This window comes from Mustela erminea, chromosome 10, assembly GCF_009829155.1.
Source record: "Mustela erminea isolate mMusErm1 chromosome 10, mMusErm1.Pri, whole genome shotgun sequence".
Lineage (NCBI taxonomy): Eukaryota > Metazoa > Chordata > Mammalia > Carnivora > Mustelidae > Mustela > Mustela erminea.
Genome location: NC_045623.1, coordinates 95403051 through 95426174, shown reverse-complemented (window position 1 = coordinate 95426174; position 23124 = coordinate 95403051). Strand labels below are relative to the sequence as shown.

General features: G+C 55.3%; 1 protein-coding gene across 3 annotated transcripts in view; it reads left to right on the top strand.

Moving 5' to 3' along the window:
• Nucleotides 1-23124, top strand: part of VWA5B1 (von Willebrand factor A domain containing 5B1) — a 57551-nt gene that overhangs the window by 4274 nt on the left and 30153 nt on the right. Inside the window, exons 2-8 of one of the 3 annotated variants that reach the window (XM_032302164.1) lie at nt 6029-6152; nt 12836-13000; nt 14746-14898; nt 16092-16362; nt 19835-19980; nt 20882-21013; nt 21656-21780. In XM_032302164.1, coding sequence (XP_032158055.1) covers nt 12862-13000; nt 14746-14898; nt 16092-16362; nt 19835-19980; nt 20882-21013; nt 21656-21780 — 966 coding nt within the window. In that variant the 5' untranslated portion in view covers nt 6029-6152; nt 12836-12861. The remainder of the gene's footprint in view (nt 1-6028; nt 6153-12835; nt 13001-14745; nt 14899-16091; nt 16363-19834; nt 19981-20881; nt 21014-21655; nt 21781-23124) is intronic. The other 2 variants (XM_032302165.1, XM_032302163.1) reach the window with 2 other exon arrangements.

Here is a 23124-nt window from a genome sequence, read left to right as displayed (position 1 = left end):
TATTACTCCCTTCCTAATATTGTGGTTTCTGTCCCTGGACCGTCATCTGTGCTCAGACACCCAAATAGTTCTACTAGCCAAGTTAGATCAGATTGTGCTGCAGGAAAAAGCAGCAACCTTTTTCTTCTTGCTCCTGCCACACACCCAAAGTGGGCCATGCATGTTGTCACATAACACAGTCACTCTTAGATCCAGGATAACAGAGGTTCCTTATGGACACGTGTCCCCACGATCACAGTGGCAGGGAACATGACACAGCTAACTACACACCAGCTTGGAAAGCTTTCTCCTAGAAGTGACACTCACTTCCTCTCAGTTCATTGGCCAAAGCAAGACACACAGCCATACCCTCCAGAGGACAGCCTACAAGTGCCCAGAGGAGGAGAATTGGAAAGGTCTGCCGAGCAGAGTGAAGATCGCATGTGGGCTTCTTCGAGACAGAGACATCATAGTCTTTATGGTGATGCAAATAGAAAATGGGAGGAAGGTTTACCTTGCGTTGAATCCCATCAGGCATCTTGGCCCCCAATCCCAGCTGCCGAATACCTTGTGGCTAGCAGAGTCATCTCCAGTCATCCTCAAGCCCAGCCTTAGCAAGGCGACTGGAGAGTCTTCATAGTGTCTTAGTGTCTTGGCCTGCTGTCCTAAGAATACCCTAGAATGGGTAGTTCAAACAGCAATTTGCCTTTCACAGTTCTGCGAGCCAGAAGTCTGAGATCAGGGCGCAGGCGTGGTGCGCTTCCGGGTGACAGTCCTCTTCCTGGTTTGCAGGTGCTGGGCACCTTCTTGCTGTGTCCTTACAGGGTGGGGAGAGGGAGAGCTCTGGCTTCATGTTCTCTTCATATAAGCCCATGGTTCCACCCTCATGATTTTAGCTACATCTGATTGCCTCCCAAAGGCCATCTCCAAATACCATCATGGTGGGGACCAGTGTGGACACGTAGGAATTCGCAGAGACACGGGCCTTCAGCCCATAGCACGGAGACCGCTCTGCTGTAGGAGCTCTAATTCTTCTGGGTCCCTCCCCCACTGAGCCTCAGTTCCTGATCCTCAGAACGGTTACAATAATCGTTATTTTGCCCCAAGTCACAGAGCTCCGGTTAATTCACAGATATTGTGTTATAAATCGCTCCATATGAGGCAAGGACGCTCGTTATTCATACTTTCATGGCACCGTGGTCGAGGCGGAAGGGTCAGTTGGTCAGAGACTAGAACCCCCTCACTACTTTAAATTCCATCATTTTCAATTCTTTGAATCCTGAAGTTTTTTTTTAAAAGGTTCCTCAAGAGCCTGCCGGGGGTTCTGACCTCGACCAGGTTTGCCCCTCCGTCCATCTTCCCCCACACAGGCCAGAGCTGCCCGTTTACCTTCGAAAGCCAACCCTCCGTCGTTCGCACAGCTCTGGGTCGCCGCTGACCACCTCAGCTGAGCTGTACACGCCTGTACAGATACGGTCAGCCCCGACTCTGGGCCGGGCACCGATTGTTCCACCACGTCAGGACGATGCCCAAAGCAGGCCTGCTACTGTGTCCATTGTACAGATCAGACAACTGAGGCTCAGAGAGGTGAAGTTGACTTGCCCTGGTCACTCAGAGGTACCAGTCAGAGTCCGGCTTCCAACCTAACTGTTGGGACTCTGGAGCCTGAGCTCTGGACCCTCAGGCTGGCTGGCCAGAGGCACCCTGCTTCCTCTCTCCGCCTTCTCCTCCCCAGCTGGTTGTCTTCTAGTCTCTGTTGCGGACCATCCCACTTTGTATCTTGAATTCTAAGAGAAGGCTTTTATCTTGCTTCTGAGCATGGGGGCTATTGTCATGGCTTCTACAATGGCTGGAGGACAGTCGCAGAGGCCCCAGAAGGAGACTGCTGGACTTCTAGCCCCACACCTCCCACGGACTAGCTTTATGACCTTGGGCCAGTTTCTTAACCTCTCTTATGTGCACCCAGATCATCTGTAGAAAAAAAGAAGAAGAAGAAGAAGAAGAACGAATGAAAAAAGAAGCGCTGTAAGCTCATGAGGAATCCATGTGCTAATCCACGTAAACCACTTAGCGCAGTGCGGAGTCGGTGACAGTTTAAGTGTCGGGAGCCTCTGAATCCTATCTCCTTAAGCCTGGTTGGCAGTGGGGACTCTGTCTCCTGGACCCAGCTCCTTCCACACCTTCCCCAGGTTCCCTGCTAACCTTCAGCCGCTCCCCAGCAGCTGGAGTCCTCCTGGGAAAAGGGAGCCTGCAAAGCTCTTCTGAGTTTCTCCTGCACTGGGACCCCCTGAGACCCATTTGGATGCCAGTCTATGTGTCCACAATGTTCTGTTTGCCTTTTGGCTCAGCCGATTTCCCAGCAGGAGTTGCTTCAAATATGCCGGCTGGGTAGGAAGAGGACGGGATGTAGAGCCATCCCTGCTGCTGGAAGCCTGGGGAAGGAATGTCAGAAAATGGGAGCCAGTGCGCTGTGGAACCTGGGGCTTTTGTCCCAGCTGATGCCAGGATGGCCCCTCTGAATAAGAGCAAGCAGCTCCCGGGTGCCCGGCCAGGCTCTTGGCACCTGGATCTGACAAGGAGGCAGCAGAAGGACCCAGTTAACAGATTACATTCTAGAGCCGGACCGCTGGGTTTCAAACCCTAACTGTACCACCAGCTTGCTGTGTGACCTTCTTTCTTTAACCTCCCTGGGCCTTGGTTTCCTCTGCTATAAAGTGAAGAGGATCTGCTTCATAAGGTCTTTGTGGGGTCGGGGACTTAAGTGAGTTAATCCCCTGGGGAACTGCAGAAACAGTGACGCCTCTGAATGGAGCCTGAAAGTCACACATGGGCCCCCTTAAAATGGGAACCTTAAAATGGGGAACCCGTACAGGGCACGTGGGTGGTTCAGTCAAGTAAGCATCTGACTCTTGATTTTGGCTCATGTCATGATCTTAGGGTCGTGGGATCGAGCCCCTATTCAGGCTCTGCATTCAGCCAAGAGTCTGCTGGGGATTCTACCTCTCCCTCTGCCCCTCCCCACGCTCGTGCTCTCTCTCAAATAAATAATCTTAAAAAAAAAAAAAAAAGATGGGGAGCCCATGCACATCTGTTCCCTGAGAGCAGTTGGGAGCACTCGATTTCTTCTGGGTGGACCCTGGACTTTCAACTTGGGAGAGAAGAGAGAAGATTAAATTCTCCAGGCCCCTCTCTTCATGTTAGATAAAGATGCCAAGATTGGGTCAGTGTTGGGAGGTGACCTTCACCAGGTCACGGCATTAAGTACAAAGGGGCCTTGTGGTTAACAGACAATCTCTGAAGCCAGAGTCTAAATTCTAGCTCCATTACTTAGGAGGGTATCACCTTGAGTAAGAGATGTAAACTCTCTTGGCCTCAGTTTCTTCATCAGCAAAATGGGGATAACAGATCTGCCTCCTCTTCATAGGGCTGTCCTGAGAGTTCCTGGGGCTAAGGCCTAGCAGATACTCCTTGCTCAACATGCGTTGGCTGGTATTACTTTTATTTTTCTATTTATTTTAGATTTCATGTATTTATTGGTTTTTAGAGAGAGCAAGTGGGGAGACTGTTAGATGGAGAGACTCTCAGGCAGACTCCATGTTGAGCATGGAGCTTGATGCACGGCTCGAACTCGTCACCCTGAGATCATGACCTGATCCAAAATCAAGAGTCGGATGCTTAACCCCAGGCATCCCTGGCTGTTAGTACTTTTAAAGAGCTCTTTCAGCCACTCCCTGTGTGCTAGGGAACATAACTAGGAATGAGACAGTTTGGGTCTCTTCCCCCCGGGGATGGGGTGGGCAAGGACAGACGCTAAGCCAGCACCCTGCCCGATCTGCATCCCACCAGGCGCCCTGAGTGCAGGACCAAGTCATGGGCACGGCCAGAGCGTGTGACAGCAGGGTCCCCGGCGGCAGCCCACACAGAGCAGTCGGCAGAGCTGGCCCTGGGGCCTGGGGAATTTGTTTCTTTGTCCAGCGCCCTTGCACTGTCCCACGCAGCCTGTCTGTGCCATCCGAGGGAACAGCATGTGCGGGGGTGTCGCCTCGCAGTGTGGCACAAACCGACCTGGGACCTCACAGGGAGTTAAGACAATGAACCCACGCTTCTCCTATACCCAGGCTGGGTGCTATAGGAGAGGGGTTCCCTGGGGTGGCTGGACGGCAGGTCTGGGGGCCATGGGTGGCCACGACCACCATGGGGAAATGCCAGAAACACAGGTGCCCAGATGCAGCCTGAGCTGGCAGGAGAGTAAGACCAGGAAGAGCTCCCAGAGAGGGAAAGAAGTGAAAGTCCCGCCAACATGTATCTAGGAGGCGGCCCTGGGGTGAGCAAGCCCTCTAGACTCAGTGTCTCACTTGCAATCCTTGCAAGAACCTGGGGGGCTAGGCTCCCCCTCTACGTGCTCCTTACACAGAGGGCGAAACTGAGTTTCAAAGAAGTTGCTTCGAGAAAATTGGCAAGAAAGAGCAAAGGCGGTGTCCCGAAGCAGCAGCTCGCTCCCTAGCCTTGTCACTGCATCCCTCCCATGCGTTTGAGGAAGGCACGGTTCAAGGGTGTCACGTCAATTTCCTAGGAGCCCCCCCTGTGCAAGAGATCAATTCTAGAAGGCAAAGGACTGCGGGGGGGGGGCGGGGGGGGGATTCTAAAACAGCCCTTCCCTGGGGGCCGTCCTCCAGGGAACTCCTCAGTGCCAGGGAGGCATGGACAAGGCTGAAACCACAGGCGACCATTTAGTGCCTTCCCTGGGGCTGCGGGGACGCTGGTGGCTCCGCGTAGGGGGTTCACCTTGTACCTGTGGCCCCAGAAAGATGGGCACCAACTGCGTTTGTGTCAATGGAGTGCAATTTTCCCAGCGATGGGGTAGCTCATTTCTGAATGATTCTCCGTGGGCAGAGACCCCAACGCCGGGCCCTCACGGGGTCCCCGGGAAACAAGCATCTGTGCACCTGGCAGCCAGCACCGCCCGTGAAGACTCACACCACCTTCTCGATGGTGGACAACAGAGACTGTCTTCAGAAACCTGACAGCCCGCATGGAGGGCTTGGAGGACGCGTACTTTTCGGTGTGGTTGTGCCTCTTCTTCCTCTTATAGCAGGCTTCTTAACTGGAATCTTCTGCCGCCGTGGACGGCTTGGGCCTCAGCCACCCGCCAGGCTGGCAGAGCGGACATCCGGACTGGCCAGACTCCAGGTCTCTCTCGGCAGTGCCAGCACACCAAGCACTGAGCGGCCTGGGCATTTCTGGCCTGATTATCCCCCGATCCCCCACCCAGCAGACGACTACGTCTATCCCTGGGATGGACTTCCACAGGCTTTGGGCTGAAATCAAGAGATTTCTCGCACTGTTAGCTGCTTTAAAGGAACCCATGGCCGAGGCCTGTCCCCACCCACAAGACCGTCCGTCCTGTTCATTTATTCATTCATTCCCTCCCTCGTTCAATCACTGGGACAAACGGAGCACCTGCCAGCATCCATTCGGGTCATCGGTGAGCCCTGATTATGGGCCAGACAGTGGGGGGGATGGTCCTGGCCTCGAGCGCTGGGAGCTGATGGGACACAAGGGGACAGGACCCAGGGCCTCGGGAGCAGAGTTCTTGTCCATTGTGCTCGCCTCTGGGACCCCGGCGAGTTCTGGTACATGGGCGGCCCCCCATCCGTGTGCACTGAGTGGACAACACATGGCCGATGAGAGAGTGGCTGGCAAGTTCATGGAGGTGGGGTGGCATTTGAGCTGGGCCCGAAAGGATGGGTGAGTGCTCCCCGGGAGGGCAGGGTTGGGGCGGGGATGGCCTTCCTGGCAGAGTCAGTAACACCAGAAGAGATGTGGGAACAGGAAAATCAGGCTTGTTTAAAGGAAAAGCAAGTGGTCATGACAGGTTGGAGCATGGGGTCAATGGGGCAGGGGCGGGGGTGGTTCGGAAGCATCGATGTGGGCCCAACGCGGTGGGGAGGTGGAGAGAAGGAACCAGAATGTGAGAACCTCAGAATTCTAGAAGCTTGGGACAATCGGCCAGGCCTGAGAACCCATCGACTCTGCCCCAAACTTGCAGGGAGCACTGGTGCTGCTCTGTGTGGGGGGTCGTCCTTGGAGCCCAGGTTCCCAGTGGCGCATGAAAGCATGGACTTTCTAAACAGCTCGGTGACAAGGAAAAGGATGAGGACCCCCAGCCCAAGGTGAGTGGGCAGGGGGCAAGGCCTGAATTGCTTGGTGGGCTCACAGTATATATGTCTGGCCCGGGCCTGGCCAAGACCACTGAGCTGGGGAGGCCCAGCCCCTTGGACACAGTCTGGGGGCATCTGGCCAGGGGGGAGGGGACAGGTGTCCATAATGGCTTCCCAGGTGAAGGAAGGCTGCCGTGATGTCTCTGGGACAAACTGGAACAGGAGGGAGAGGGGACAGGGCTCATTTCAGCAGCAAGACCCGAATCAGAGGCTTTCCTGAGGTGGGCTCTTGGGTGGGGACCTTCTCAGCTTCCCAGGGATCCCAGGGATCCCAGCTATGCGGACTTGGTCCCTGTGCAAGCTCCTCCAGCCCAGGAAGAGGGGGTCCCTACAGGGAGGGTCTACAGGAAAAGACATGGAAGAGAAGCCTCCAGGCCCATCCAGAACCCACTAACTTCCTGTCCACTCACTTGCAGGCATTCTGTCCTTTATGCTTCTAAGGAGGTGGGCACTATCGTGGTCCCATTTTACAGCTGCGAAAGGCACAAAGAGGTTAAGTAACTTGCTCAAGGTCACACAATATGGAGGTGGCAGAGCCCAGCTGAGTAGCCACCAGGAAGTGGCCGTCTAGGACTCTCACCCAGGCAGTGCTCCAGATCCTGGGGCCTGGCTGCCAGCCACTAGCAAGTTTCCCGCCTCTCCAATCCCCTTCTGGCAAGCAGGCAGGAGGGCCCTCTCCTTGAACCCAGGACCCTGATGCATGCATTCTCCAGCCTGTTGTGAGGACAGAGGACAAGCAGGGTTCCCACTCTCTCTACTCCTGGCTCCTGTCCCTGGGCATGGTCCCACATTGCATCTAAACCAAGCCCTCTGTGGGTTCCTGTTGGCCCAGGAACTCTAATGGGGCGCCTACCAGGCTGTAGTGCTTTACAAGCATTCCTAGTGCTCACACCCACCTTCCCTTTATGGGTGGGGGAAACGAGATGCCAGGGATGTCTGGAAGTGTGCTGGCGAGTGCTCGGGCTCGGTGAGTTCTGTTCTCAGCCTAGAGCCCTGCACCCCAGGCTATCCCAGAATAACTGGGGCCCAGACCACAGCCTGCCCAGAGGCACCGTCTGGGGTTGGCTCCCGGGGGGAGGGGGCGGTTGTGTGCAGGGGCTGGGTGAGCTCATGTGCTCAGAATCAGAGCAGCAGCTCGAGAGCATCCCTGCCAGGGGAAGCCTCATGTCGCGCAGCTCAGGCTCCCCAGGCTCCTGGTGTTCCCTCCTCTGCATCCTCCCTCCTCCGCCAGCCTCTCCTGGGCTTGGCATGGACTGGGAAGGAGCTGGAGAAGGGGAAGGGCAGGTGCTGGCTGGGGGCAGGCTGCTTCCTATCCCACCGAGCCCGAGCACTCGCCAGCACACTTCCAGACATCCCTGGCACCTCATTTCCCCCACCCATAAAGGGAAGGTGGGTGTGAGCACTAGGAATGCCTGTAAAGCACTACAGCCTGGTAGGCGCCTCATTAGAGTTCCTCCTCTGAACTGAGCCCCGTGCGGGGAGCTGGGACCCAGGCACAGGAGGGGAACCTACGTTCTTGCAGCGCCTGGGGTCGCCAAGCATCCCTAATTAGAAGTTACCGTGCTTCGGATGACAGTTGTGACAGACAGGTGCTCAGAGGCTGTGGAAGCCCCGGAGGAGGGCGTGCCTGATAGACTGGGGCGTTGGGGACCGCACGGGGAGGGAGGCTTCAGAGAGAAGGTGGCTGTGAAACTGGGCCTTGAAGGCTGAACAGGTCTTTGAAAGGCGGAGAAGGAGGAAACCATCTTTTCAGGGAAAACCCCAAGAGTGAGAAAGAGCCCCGTCCGGGGCGCCGTGACAAGGTCAGGGTGTCTGGAACAAAGTGACCATGCAGAACGAGGCAGGAGGTGACACAGGACAGAGATGGGGACCCAATGGGGATGAGCCCAGAATGCCATGCTGAAGGTTTAACCTGTTCCGACAGAGAAAAGCGATGAGGAGCCATGACGCTCAGGGTAAAAGGAGACTGTGAGTGTCGGGGTGTGTGTGTGTGTGTGTGTGTGTGTGTGTGTGTGTGTCGGGTGTGTGTGTGTGTGTGTGTGCGCGCGCGCGCGTACGTGTGCGCACATGCCTGAACTGCCAGAGTGAACTGGAAGGGACGCAGCCTGGAAGGTGAGGGACCAGGGCAGAGATGGTGGCGATGGTCCAGGACAGAGTAGGGAAGCAGCAGTGGTGGAAATGGAGAGAAGAGGAGGATGTCAAGAGAGTGCCTGGGCGGAAACGGCACAGCTGCGGGGGCAGGTTAAGCAGGAGGCTGCACAGCCACACAGTGAAGCGAGCACTCGGGCTCTGCGGTCCTTCTGCTTGGGTCCAGCTCCCAGCCCTGTTACCTACTAGCTGTGGGACCTTGGACCGTCTACCTCACCTCCCTGAGCTTGATGTTTTTATCTATAAAACAGGGGTGCTAGGAGTACCTATCCTGGAGGGCTGTTGCCAGACTTTATAGATGAAGCCTGTGGAGTGATGTTTCATTCATTCAAACACAAGTATTTATTGAGCATCTACTAGAGCCAGGCGTTATTCTCTTGGTAGCGGGGTTAAGCAGTGGAGGAACTGAAGCCGTCCCTGTGCCCTCATTGGGGATGACGCTCTGGAGAGCTGGGGAGACACGTCAAACCAGCATACACAGCACGCCAGACGATGACAAGTGTGTAGGAGAAATCAAGGAAAGAGGGCTCAGAAGTGCTGGGAGTTGTGATTTTTAGAGCGACCTATGTGACCGAGATGGAGCGCTCAGGGGTGGCGTCCCAAGCTCACGGCGTGGGAGTGGAAGTAGCAAGCTGAGCTGGAGTGGGAGCAGAGATTTTGGAGGGGCGGGCGCAAGGGATAAAAGCGCACGGAGTTGGACACACCATCGCTATGAAGTTACTAGGTTCATGGCAGGGCTTGGGGAGCGGAGGAAGACGGGAGTCAGAGGCCAAGTGTTTGCTATGAGGAGGGTGTAACCAAAACCTTGGGAATGACAAGCAATGGTGGGGGGTGCCTAGCCAAAGGGCATCAGCCCTCTCCCTCCCCCAATCCCCACCATGGAGAATGGGTTTTATGAGCAGATTAAAAGTGGTGATCTTGGAGCCGCAGCTGAGACCAAGCATCTGTCCCAACTCCTGACTCAGGGGTGACAAGGAGTCAGCAGCCCTTCCTGTCTAAGGCTGCAGGGGAAGCAGGTCCTTGGACAAGGACTCAGAGGGAACCCCAGGAGAGGCCCAGGATACAGGGTGTCCGGTGGCTCCAGTGTGGTGGTCACAAAAGGCACAGTGGGGCTCGAGGCGGGGCGGGTGGCCAGAGTCTGGCCCAGGAACACAGAATCATGGCGTCCCCTGTGGACAGAAGGTAGAAGAAGCTGGGACCCTGTGTTGCCAGTGATGGTGTATTTGAGGTCTTGACATAAAAATGAGATGGAAGCCTAATGGATTTAACATCAGCTTCTTCCCTGAAGAGTCCCTCTGGTGGTCAGAGGACATCTGTCTCTCAGCCGGGTGAATGAGGAACCCGGGAAGTGCTGGCCTGGCGTTATCGTTTATTCATTCATTCATTCGTTCATTTCACTGTGTAAATATTGAGCGCCTAGTGTGTGCCAGGCACCGTACTGGGTACTTTCTATACATTATTCACTGTGATCTTCACGGTGCTGGTGAGGTGGCAGTCAGTGGCCCTTCTGCTCACCCAGTCTTGCTGACGAGGGAGCTGGCATGCGGGTACTAACACGTCCCCATGTGGGGGAGCAAAGCAGTCGCTATCTGGGCTTGTCTGGCTCCATCTCACATCTGGGCTTTTCTGGCTCCAGAGAGGCCTTCCCGAAGGGCAGGGAGTGCTGGAGATTTACAGGTTCTAGACCATCAAGGACTGTCTTGGTTTCAACAGTCATCCCGGGAACCTCCTACAACCGGAGTGTTTCCTAAGCCCCGGTGGCCCCTTGAGCCCCAGCTTCGGATGGTTGGAGAGAGGATCCCGGTCCCATGAGCTCTGGGTTCTACCTCCCACAGGGCTGGCAGGGGGCTGCTTCAGGGGAAAGCCCCTCACACAAGCACCCATTGTACCCCCCTGCTCTTCCACACCACCCCGCAGACTCCTGTGCAAAACCAAACACATCTATCTCTGGGCCTCAGTGTCCTCAATCTGCAAAACAAGAGTGGGCCTTAGAAAGTGCTTGTGAGGATTAAGAGTGCTTCCTTCCAGCACATTCCATGTTCAATAGATTCCAGCTATCATTACTACGCCTCCGCCTACTCCCCTTCCTCTGCCGCTAGATTGGTTGTAAGGTTCTTGAGGTCAGAGTTGCGTCTTACCTTCGTACCCCCAGTGGTTAATTCAGGGTTTAGAATATAGTAAGTCTTTATCCGTGTGGATGAATTGGGAAAACATGTGCATTGTTTAGGCCCCAAAGAATTTCAAGTTCCCTCTTCCCAAGAAGGGAAGGTATTGATACTGTTAAAAGGTCCATTCTGAGTGAGTCTGCTTCCGGGTTACCAACTTCATTCAGGTAAGCCCCACTTCCCAGGTGAGCCCACACCCTCTCCCACCTCCTGGGCAAGGTGCTCTAGGCATGGGCCCCACGGACAGTGTGGGAAGGTGCCCCAGGGGCGTCTTCCTGGGATGGACTCCATCCTGGGATGGACTGAAGCGGAAGGCCTAGTTCCCCACACAGCTGGGCACTGGTTCCCTGAAGCTGCATTCCTTGGTCAGCATTCCGACCAGGGGTGACCCAGGCTGAGGAGGAGCGCGGCTGGTGGGGAGGGTGTGTGGCAGCAGGCGTGGCGGAAGAAATGAACTCCGCCATCTTGTTCTGTCCCCTGGGAGAAGGCGGGCTTTGCTGGGTGAGCACCGGGACAGAACGCTCCTGAGAGAAGGCAGCTGGGGATACAATGGCCCCCTCCTAGCTCCTTATCTGCCTCCTGCTGTCAGTCAGCCTGCCCAGATAAGGCAGGGCTGAGAGCTGTCTGGGCCGGAGCCCCAAGGGAGAACATAATTAAAAAGACATTGCTGCCAGACAGAGAGCGTGGGAGCACCAGAGGATCCTATCAGGGGCATGAGGAGGACCTGAAGGGGATGAGTCCCCTCCTTTGAGTAAAGGCAGAGTAATAAGCACACATTGAACAGTCTTGCAAACAAAAGCAGCAGAAGCTTGGCCCAACTCAGCTCCACGGGGTGGGGGAAGGGGGGAGGGGACTGGGGTGGGGGGACTTGGAACAAATCTGACCTCAAATTTGTATTGGCCCATCCTTTGACTTTGCTTCCCATTCCCAGTGCACCCTTCAAGCACAATGATGACCCAGGGAGGGTCTTGGGACCCCAAGAGACAGTGGACACATCCCTGCCCTGAGAAGTCCAGTCATCCATTCCCATATTCATTTAATCAGCACCGAGGATAGGACAGGGAGTGCGGAGAGACCCAGCTCATCTCTCCAGGAGCGCAGGCTGCAAACGGGATGACAGACAGCAGCAAAATAATCTCGCACAACACACAGCATCCTTACAAAGGGACGGAGGAGCTCCGAGGGCTGTGCAGGGAGAGGACGCTGGGCCCAGTAGGGGGGAGGGTGGTGTGGCTTCCATCGGGGTGACCCTCGGTTGACACTGAAGGACAACAAAGAGGTTACGAGTCACTAGTTTGAAAGTAGGTCGAGGGGTGAGCCTTTTGGGGGTGAATGGCGGGACAGAGGCGGGAGATCACAGGACATGTTTGAGGAATGGACTGGAAGCTGGGAGAGCCACGAGGGCTGTGTGAGGATGCGGAGACCCACAGGGAAAGCCAGCCGGGCCGGACTGCACAGGTACTGCCAGGTTTGGGTCTCTACCCCAGGAGCAAGCAGCAGGGCATGGAGACTCCCCCGTGGCTGTGTTCTCTGGGGGCCTGGCCGCTGAGAGAATGGGGTGGGAGGGACGGTAGCTCTAAGAGGCCGATTGGGAACCTCCGTCCAGACGGACATGGTGGCGGCTGAGACGATCATGCCTGTGGTGGGGAACGGATGGGTGCCCTGGCGTTTGCAGAGATAAATGACGAGCTTTAGCTGTGGACTGGGTATGGGGGGAGGGGTGAAAAAGAGGAGCCAGGAATGACTCCCAGCGTTTTGACCTGCACACTTGGAGGAATCAGGTGGCTCCTTTCATTTGAGTATCTTTTGGGGGTACCCTCACTCCCCTCACAACCTGTGCTGACATGGTGGGTAGATTATTCTAGATGCCTTCAGAGAAGGGGGGATGTGGTGAGCTAGCCCCGTTCCCTCATTCTGCTGAGGAAGCAACCACAGCTCAGGGATTAAGGGACTGACAGAGGGATGGGGTCCGGGCCCAAGTCCCTGGACTCCCATCCAGAGCTCTAGGAACACTGTCCCCTGGGGAGGATTCTGGGTTGGCCGTGAACGTGCTTGGGCTCTGGCCCTGACTCTGTTCCCTCCCGCTGAGTGAACCCAAACAGGTCCCCTGTCTTCAGGCCTCAGTTTCTCTGCTGTGAAATAGACAAAAACAGAATTCCCACTTCTCTCAGGGATGGTGGAGAGCAAGCAGGAGTGACTCCCACGAAGGCGGTGGGGACAACTGGGAGAAGGCTGGCCGCCTGTGGGGACGGAAGGGGAGGCCTGGGCTGGGGAGGGATGGGGGCACCTCTCCCCACTTCCCGCCCTTCCTGTCTCTTACAGGCCCTAAAGGCTGAGTAGCCAGCGGGATGCCAGGTCTGCTGAACCAGATCACAGGGGCAGCCCTGCCCCTCACCGCCTCTGACGTCACCTCCTTCGTCAGTGGTTACGCTCTGGGTCTGACTGCCTCTCTCACCTATGGCAACCTGGAAGCCCAGCCCTTCCAGGGTGAGGACCCCTGATGCGGCTTCCCCAGGGCCCCCGTCCACCGTATGTAATCCTCACCTTGACAAGTACTAGCCCATCCACAGGACGAGTTATGTTCATTCTCTGACTCTCAGTTTGCTCATCTGTGAAATGGGAATGGCGGTTCCGCCCCTCGGGCCTCAAAGCCAGTAACACAGCAGGTTAGGATTTGCGCTCGGCCCCAGCTGGCTGTCCCAGGACAGCCCACAAGCAGGCCCACCTTCCTCAAATGGCCCGTCCCCCCACTTTCTCAGGAAGCCTCCCAATAGAAGAGGCATCAAACTCCACAAAGAAGTAGCAGCTCCCGCTCTTTGTCCCTGTGACCTTGGGGAAGCCACTGTCCTTATCCAGATCGGGATGCTTCTCTGCCTATCTGGATGCAGGGGTTTACAGGAGGAGCCGATGAGGTAACGCGCAAGGAAGGACCGCGCGGAATGAAAAGCAGCGTGAGACTATGAATCATCCGTGCGGGGCACTTGAGAGAGAACGGGAAGCTGGCCAGCCGAAGTCTGTCAACCCATCGCCTGTCTCCCCACTTAAGGAAGGGGGTCACGGAAAGGCTGGCTGGGAGGGGCTGTGTAAAGCCTTGTTGCAGCCAGGATTCCTCCTCAATCTAAGCAATGAGGACTTCCTAACCCCCAGGTTTCATGTCTTGGGGTACCACCCTCTTTCCCAACCATCTCGGTCCCCAAAGGAAACGGTAGGAAAACTGACTTTTCCTCAGAAAACTTCTGGGCAGGACAGATCACCCTGGCTGTCTGTTTAGGAAAATCTCCAGGGGGCAACTTAAAATGGAACTTGCTAGGGGCCCAGGAGACCAAAGGACTGGCCAATGTGGGGAAGGTCCTTGAACTTTCCACGTGCAGGGAGAACCAGTGTCCCCATCAGTGTAGAGGAGGTTGCTGAGGCCCAGAGGGATGGGAGCCGGGGACTAGGGACGGCTCGCCATGGACCAGGCATTGTGCTGCCCCAGGGTTCGTGGGCACTTCAAATGAGGTACTGTCTTGATCCCTCGAGAGTGGCCCCAAAGCCATTGGCATCACTCAGGAGCTGAGTGGAAATGCAGAGTCTCAGGATTTGCCCAGAACTGCTGAATCAGAATCTGCATTTTAACAAGACCTGCCCCTCCCTGACCCCAGGTGACTCGTGGGCTCTTAGACTCTGAGAAGCACTAATGTATAAAAACACAGGGCACGTGGCTAAATCACAGTGACTACTTTTTCCAGTTCCACGACAATACCGTGAATTTGGCTCTTTGGCCTCATTGTACAGATGGGGATGTAAGGCTTCAAGAAGCCCCATGTCTTATGCAAGGTCACCAGGCCAGGAAGGGAGGCAGGGACTGGGTTAGAGCCTTCATCTGTCTCCTCTGATGCCCCAGCTCCTTGGCACACACAACAAGTCACATAAAAACCCAGATTTCTCTTGTCTCTTGAAAACTCAGACACCCTGGCCACATGGGTCTCAAATGCCTGCACAGTGAGAGCCGGCCGGGACAGATGACCAGCTGTCCCTTTGCCAGCCCCACCCCCACTGCTCCCACAGGGCCTCTGGTGCACTTACATGAACTGCCCCAGAGCCATGACCCCAGCCGGGGGCCTGGGGTCTTTTAAGTGGCAGTGAGTCCCGTCCATCGACTGGCAGCTCAAAGGCTTGGCTTCCCTCCCAGGGGTGGAGTGTGCGGGGTGCGGCTGGAGCCCCCCATGATACCGGCCCTTCCCCTGCAGGCCTCTTCGTGTACCCACTGGATGAATACACCACGGTGATCGGCTTTGAGGCGGTCATTGCCGACCGGGTCGTGACAGTACAGATCAAGGACAAAGCCAAGTTGGATAACTCCCATTTTGAGGGCACCCGTGTCCGAGCCACCTCTGTCACAGGTGAGGAGAAGGGCAGTAGCAGAGGTCCTGGGCCTGGCTAGGGTCTCGAGCAGACTGAAGGGACAGCAGTGGGACAAGGTAGAGAGAGCACTAAACGGGGAGTCAGGAATGCTGTGTGATCTCAGGCCAATCATTTAACTTCTCTGAACCTCATTCTCTTTTGCTCTCACCCCAAAGGCATCATGAAGATCAAAGGCAACAACCCCATGAGTTGTGGCCTCTATCTCTACAGGTAACAAGTCCGTTCAGCTCGGAGGCTGTGGAATGAATCACACCGGGGCTTGACTCCCCAGCTTATCTTTTGCAAATGGTATGAGCTTAAATAAAAAATTAAGCTTCATCTGTAAAATTGAACTAGTAATTGTGTCCACCCAAAGCTCAACAGAGCCATGGTTGCAGAGATGACAGTCTCTGATACCAGGGCTACTGGGCCCGCTGTTGAAGGTACCGAGGCACAGAGAGGGTGAGTGACCGGCCTAAGTTCACACAGCACGTTAGTGACAGGCAGGATTTGAATTTAGATGTTAGAGATTCTTACCATTGGATCTGTGATCGAATGGGGTTAGTTCGCCTGATCGTTAAGATGTTCGAGAATATTTTAATGAGCAAGTAGCATGTGTAAGATACCAAGTTGCCTTTAGGTTGTTCCAGGAAGAGAGCAAGGACAGGCTCGGGGGGTAACCACAACAGGAGGTGGGAGGTGGGAGTGGCTCTGGAGGAAGGGTTGTGGGTGATGTCGGAGGAGGGAGAGAACGGCCAGGTGGGGACCAGGGAAGTTTCCACGGAGGGCTTGGTGGCTGAGCGATGCCAGCTAAGTGAGGGTGAGGAAATGGGCCTCTCGGACAACAGGAGAGAAATGAACAAACGCACTTGCCTCAAAGCTGGGAGGGTGCTCAAATGTGATTCTGTGAGGGGAAGCAGAGTCCGGGGATGGGGACATGACTTCTGTCGGGGTTTCATGGGTCCCAGCCTCCTACTCCCAGCAGAAAGTACACGGGGCCTGGCCTCAGACCCCTGTGAGTTCAGATCCCGGTTCAACGAGTAAGTTATTCACTGAATAACTTGGGTAGGTCGCACCCCCCGCCCCGAAGCCTCAGTTTTCCCACCAGCAAAAGGGGCTCGCAAACCTACCACAGTTACAGGAAACCAGAGATAACATATGCAGAACTGCTGACTCCACGCCTGTCGCTCAGGGAACGCTCTGCAGGAGGCGATGTCCGCCATCCCTCCTTCCTGCACACCAGGGAAGCTGGCTTTGGATGAGGATTTGGAGCGGATTCTGTTTGTGGTCAACCTGGGGACCATTGCCCCTATGGAGAATGTCACCGTCTTTGTCAGCACCTCCTCGGAGCTCCCGACACTGCCCAGCGGGGCTGTGCGGGTCCTGCTGCCTGCTGTCTGCGCCCCGACTGTGCCTCAGTTCTGCACGGAGAGCATCGGCCCCTCCACCCAACAGACCCAAGGGTAAGGCGCCTCAGCCTGGACCAGGGGTAGAATCTCGGGTGGCCACAGGGAGTCAGTTGGATGAAGGCAAGAGAGTGAGGGGTGGGAGACATAGGCAGAAGAAGACGAGGCTCAGTGCTAAAGTGACCACCATCCAAATAATTACTCCCCTCCGCTCACTTTAGAACACTTAAGAATCTCCCTGAAATGCCACCCTGTCGCTATTGGCCAGAAACTCTGGTATTTGGGCAGCTTGGGATGAGAATATCCAAGCTTTATTTTATAGTGCACATGAGAGGTATTTTCTGAGCACCTGCTAGGTGCGAGACACCGAGCTGAGCATTAGGGATACAGAGGGCACCAAGCCATGGTGGCTCCTTCTTATGTGGAACTGGGTAGCAGAGATCATTATCCAACAGAGAACACTAATGATAGGTGGGTAATTGTTTCTGTGCTTGCATGCATAATTAACGATGTGAAAAGTGCAATGAAGGAGAAGTTCATTGGGCTGATGGTATAAAAAAGGGACCCATGCTGGGGGGCAACTAGACTTCTCTGGGGAGTCATGTTTCAGCTGGGAGCTGAGCCATGACAGGGAGGTGGGCACAGACAAGAATGTTCTGACAGAGGACAGCAGGGGCAAAGGCCCTGAGGTAGCAAGGACAGGACTCCAGAGAGAAACTGAAGCAGGGCGACAGAAGATGGGGCTATAGACACACAGGACGCCCTGTGGCCCTGACCAGCTTCAGATCTCTCCCAAAGCCACGAAAAGCCAGTACAAGGGGTTTCAGCAAGGTGGGGCTGGGGATACTACAGACCCAGGGCAGGACAGTTTCTCTCTGGGTTGCAGCCTAGAGCCCCTGCTGCTGAAATTGGGTCCCTTTTCCCCACCTGAGGACTCAGGAGGGGGAGCGTGTCCCATGCAGGGAGAGGACGCCCTCCTTACCAGCTGCATTCAGATGTCTTTGGAGGTGTCTTGTATTTTGTCATTCACATGTGAATTTTAAAAATCTATTCCAGAGGGTCTTTGCATCGCTTTGGCAGAAAAATAACCTTCACAATTAATGGCCAGTTACATTACCTAACTCCCCCACCCCTAATGAGGGTGAGTGAGAGCCAAGCTGAAAACTGGGAAGGTGAGCCAGGTGTATCCAGAAGTTTCATACACATCCTCGTGAGGTTCTGGGGACTGCCAGGGACACAGAAGACAGTGTCAACAAAGTTCTGGAGGCCACCATTAAAATGCTGGCCTCGGGCCAAGCTGGGGTTGGGGGGAGGGTTATAGCAGCTTCCCACATGAACTCAGCCTGGAGGGCACTCCTCGGTCACGACCTGGGCATTAATTAAGCACCTACTGTGTGCCAGACACGGTTCTGGGTGCTGGGAATATAGCAGTAAACTAGAAAGACAAGGTCCCTGCTCTCATGGGGCCGGCATTCTGATGGGGGCAGGAGGGACATGGGGACAGACAATAAAGAAATAACCTCACAACATGTAATATGTTAGATGAGTTCTATGATGCTAAATGCTTCATAGCATGGAGGTTAGAGTAGAGTGGGGTTAGTTGCTATTTTAGCTCAAATAGATGGCTTAGGCAACATGTGAAGCCTGATCTGAAGAAAAGGAGGCTGGAAATATGCTGGAGGAAGAACATTTTGGGCAGAGGGCAGAGCAAGTGGTAAGTGCAAAGGCCCTGAGGCAGTAATAGGTATGGTGTGTTGGAGGAGGAGCAAGAAGGCTAATATGGCTATAGCAGCTTGAGAATACAAAAGAAAGAAGTCAGAGGGATGATGGTGAGTCCAATTATAGGATCTTGAAGCCTAGGGTGAGAACACCTGTTGGCACAGCAGAGAAGCTGGCAGCACAAGCCAACATCAGACCAGAAACACCAAAGACACACTGTGTATTGCCAGACTGCTTTCTAGGCTGAAAAGTTTCCATTTCCACCAGTAGAAGGAAGAGTCTCCTCTCCTCCTCCTCTAGCATTTGGTATTACCTATTTTTCTTTCTTTCTTTTTTTTTAAGATTTCATTTATTTATTTGACAGAGAGAGACAGCTAGAGCTAGAACACAAACAGGGGGAGTGGGAGAGGGAGAAGCATGCTTCTCGCTGAACAGGGAGCCCAATGCGGGATCCCAGAACCCTGGAATCATGACCTGAGCTGAAGGCAGATGCTTAATGACTGAGCCACCCAAGCGCCCCATTACCTATTATTCTTGTTTTATTTGTGTCACTCTGTCTGAGCAACTTCAAGGTTCATGGGGATTTGATGCCGGCTTCTCCCAAGAGCATCTGTTTCACTCTGCCAGCCGGGAGGGGCAGGAATAAGCTTCTCAGGGCCTCCCAGGCCTCGTGTTCCTGGTCCCACCAAGGTCTTGAATGTCCCCAGCTCTGGTAGGACCTGCCTCTCAAACACAGAAGGCTTGCTGCCAAGGCCAGCAGGTATAAAGACAGCAGCACACAAGCCTTTGACCCAGGAGCCCCGGAGAAATTCTTTCCAAAGTCCAAAAAAGGGACCCAGAGAAGGATCTTCTGGGCAGTGTTATCTGTTGGGACAGGGAGGCAGGAAGAAATAAGTAGGAGATAAGATGCTCCTAAGAAATGCCCTGTCCCGGCAAAGGCTGGTTTGCAGACGGCCAAAGAGAGGGAGCTCAGAAACACAGCAGTGAGCGAGAGGAAGGAAGTGATAGAATGTGATTCAGCACACAGTGTGCTCTCTTCCATTGAAAACACACAACCTCGTGCCCCCCTCCCCCGCCCCAACCCTGGGACATCACCAGGAGACCTTTCTGTCAAGTATTAAGCAGACAGAGCAAAGAGCTTAGGGGCCGTGGCCCTGCGGGTGGGGGATGGATCAGGGTCCAAGACCGGGTGAGGATGACCCAGAAAGAGAGCCCAGAAACTTGAGGCTTCAGCCGGGGACGCTTCCCTGAGTTCTCATTCAAGGCGCCTCATTATCATCCCCATTTCATGGATGAGAAACTGAGGCTTGGAGAAGCAGCTCGTGCAGGCACTCCCAGCTCACAGAATAGGGCAGGGAGCCAAGAAGCAAGGTGATGTGGTGTTAACCTCTTCACCGTGTAGCCAGACTGACCGGCAAGAACGCACTCTCTGCCCAGTCCTAGCTGTAGGAACTTAGGCTAACCGCTGCACCTTGTGGAGCCTCTATTTTCCCATGTGGGAAATGGGGAAATGGGGACCCTGATCCCTCTTCTAGGGGCACTGGTGAGAAGGATGTGCGCCGCTGCTGAGGGGCACCAGGCCTGGCGTCTGGCTCACCACTGTAGGTAGCTGTGCCTTATGTCTGAGTGCCCCCTCTCCCTAGAGGCAGGCCTTGAGGAGGAGTAAGGGTCTAGGGTGGGGGGGGGCAGATCAGCCCCCTGGAGAGATAGGCTACGGGGGTATCAGGGCTGCTGGGGCTCACCATCTTCTTCTGTCTTTCCACTGGGCCCCTGCTGCCTCCTCCTCTTCCTCTCTCCTCCCCTCTCCCAGGAAAGACAAGCATTGCTTTGGCACCCGTTCCCTGGACTCCTGGAGCAAACTGTGCCTGGCGACTCTCCTGGATACCGACGTGTCCAACCCCATGGAATATGAGTTCAACTTCCAGCTGGAGATCCGTGGGCCGTGCCTGCTCGCAGGTGAGACACAGCTGCCCAGACCTGGACTGGGACTGGAAAGGAGACCCGAGGCCCCAGAGTAGGGGGAGCTTCAGACCGAAACCTGCCAGGGATAGAGGGGAAGAGGAGGGCAGGGAAGCAGTCCTGTCCAGATGGAAGACATCCTGAAGCTCACGGAGCCTTACAGACCCCCCATTTCCTGCTTCCTGACATCTGGCCCTAAGATGAGCCCCGCCCCAGGCAGGTTTCAAGGCTGTCCCCCATGCCCACTTCAGTGGCTCCCGTGAGCGATGTCCATGGGGGCATGGACATCCTTGGTCCTCCCCTAGAGGCCACAGCCCCCCAGTGCTCCCTGTTTCTTACTTTGCGTGGTCGAATCACCTGGGGAGCTTTCAAATCCTGCAGCCCAGACACCCCCACCACCACCACCGCAGGGCTCCTGATGACAGTGGTCAGAGGTATGTGCCGGACACTGGAATATTTCAGAGCTCCTGGGCGATTCTAGCATGCAGCCAAAGTTGGGGACCATTGTTCTGATGGCTCCCCTCCCCAACCCACTCAAGGATTTAAAGGGATACAAGGACACAGTTTCTTGTCAATGAGGGCTCTCCCAGAGCAGCACGATGGTCCAAGACAAAAGGCATTTACAGGGTGCCCAGCGATCGACCGTTGAGCTTTTTCTTTATGTGCCCCAAGAGGAAGCAACACGTTGACCCCAGTGGGTCCTGAGGTTGGGGCGGGAAAGGACATCGACACCATCCGTCTAAGTCCCCGTTTTGCCAGTGGGGGAATTGAGGAGGCCTGTCCGTGGTTACAGCAGGTCGGGGGTCCCTCATCTCTGACCTGGGTCTCCGTGTTCCCCCACGGAGCCCCTATTTCTCCCAAGACTGCTGAGCCTCTGCCACCTTTCTGTGCCACCCAGGGGTGGAGAGTCCCACCCACGAGATCCGAGCTGACGCCGCCCCGTCCGCACGATCGGCCAAGAGCATCATTATCACGTTGGCCAACAGGCACACCTTCGACCGGCCCGTGGAGATCCTCATCCATCCCAGCGGTAGGGGGCACCAGGCGGGCCCCGGGGTTGGGGGGGTGACATATGGGAGGAAAGAGATGCTGAGCCTATGGGGAGCAGACACAGTGATGGCCCTTCGTCCGGTGGGCCAGATCAGGGGGAGCGCAGGAGCATATGGCAGAAAGAGAAGACCAACGAAGTGACTCCTGGAAAATGAGTCTAGCTGGCAGAACTGAGTGCCCAGATTCTAGCTCCAGAGGCCCCCAGGTCTCATTCACCTATAAGGGAACTTTGCCTCCAGGGTAGCTGAGCAGATGACCTTTGAAATCCTAAACTCAAGGGGACCCTCCCAGCTCTGAACACTCAGGGAGGAACTGTTCTGTCTCTTTAAGGATTCCTAAGATGTCAGGATCTGAAAAGATCAGAGCCCGGTCTATCCCCCATTGTACAGATGGGCCAACTGAGGCCCAGAGAGGGTCAGTGAGTTATCCGAGACCACTAGGCTCTCCTACCTGCCAGCTCAGTAGTCTTCCCATGGCCCCACACGGCTCCAGGCAGTCAGGAATTCTATTCCCCTCTTCCAATCGGGATTCCTCCCCACTTGAAGATCCTGTTCTTAAACCAAGGTCCCTGGTATTGCCCTCGTATTCGGACAACCGCCAAGCATTGATCTCATCTCTGCAGAGCCCCACATGCCACACGTCCTGATGGAGAAAGGGGACATGACCCTGGGAGAGTTTGAGCAGCACTTGAAAGGAAGAACGGAGTTCATTAAAGGAATGAAGAAGGACAGCAGGGCAGAGAGACAGGTGAGGGTGGCTGGGGCTGCGTCCATGGTGACAGAAGTGGGGTGACACGGGGAACTGGGTCATCACTGCCCCAATGAGGATACCGAGCAGGGGAAGGGGGTGGCTTGCCTGGTCACTCCCACAGCGAGCTGGTGGCAGATCCTCGTCCATGCTTCCCTCCGTGGGCTGGGGCACCTCTGGGAAGGTGGACATCCAAATGCGGCAGCTACCCTGTCCTCCCGCTTCCTGCCAGGCCACTTGTTCCTGGTGCCACCAAGGGGCCTGAGCCCGGTGGCGTTTCTAGGCTGGTGGCAGAAACAACCTTGGTCTTCTCCAGGTTAATCCACCCCAAATGGCTCCCAGGACCCTATAGGCAGGTGCCCTCCCAGCCCCATCTTTACCTCTGGCCTTCCCTGTCCCTTCCTGCTAAATGGGTCTCTTGCTCATCCTGTCTCTGAGATCCTTGCTACTATGACATAAAGAATAAAGGTAGAGCGGAGAAAGCCTGATGAAGACCCTTTCTCGGCCCGCTCCCTCCAGCATGAAGTGCCAGTACAAGGAGGCTTCAGCAGAGCAGGACGGGGGTGGGGGCATTGGGGAAGGCTGGTCGGAGGCCGGGACCCCGGCTGTAAGCTCTACCAGCAGTCTTCCCTGCTCATGGCCCATGGCTCTGCACCCCAAAATGGGCCCTGAAGACCAAGGCAGGTTTAAGAGCGATGTCATACTTCTTTCTCTGGTCTCCCCTTTTTAAATGAGAACATGAGGGTTAGCACCCGAAAAGAATGGGTAAGCTGGGAGGAGAGGGTAGACTATTCCCTCGGGAGGTGGCTTCGGTGACATGACGCTAAGGACTTAGAGTCCATCTGGGGGGGGTTCAGCTTTGCTGGATTTAAGAGCCCCTCCCTGAGTGGCAGAGGATCCTGGGGTTTGGGGGGAGGACGTATGGGAATGTGTAGATGGCTTCCTGCTCATGTCTTCCCCCTTGTTAGATATCCCACCAGAGGGGCCTGGTGGGGCATAGGAGGGATGGCAGAGATAAAGGGTCAGTAGCTCATGTACTATATCATCCCACGTTTAGGGAAACACACCTGCCTTTGCAGAGGGACCCTCTCACCCAGATGAGTCAACTGGGGGAAGAGGCTGGGGCCAGAGTGGGGGTGTCCCTGGGCTTTGAGAACTATAGCATGTGAGCAGCGGGTGGGGTCATTGGGGCTCTCAGGACTGGGGCTGGCTCCCCTACCTGCCAGCAATTCTCGGTTAGCTCTGGGACAGCTGAGGCAAATGAGAATTTGCCAGCTTGGGTTGGTTATGCAAATACCCTGTATTCCCATGAGCTCCAGGACTGATAGTGATCACTCAAAGCTG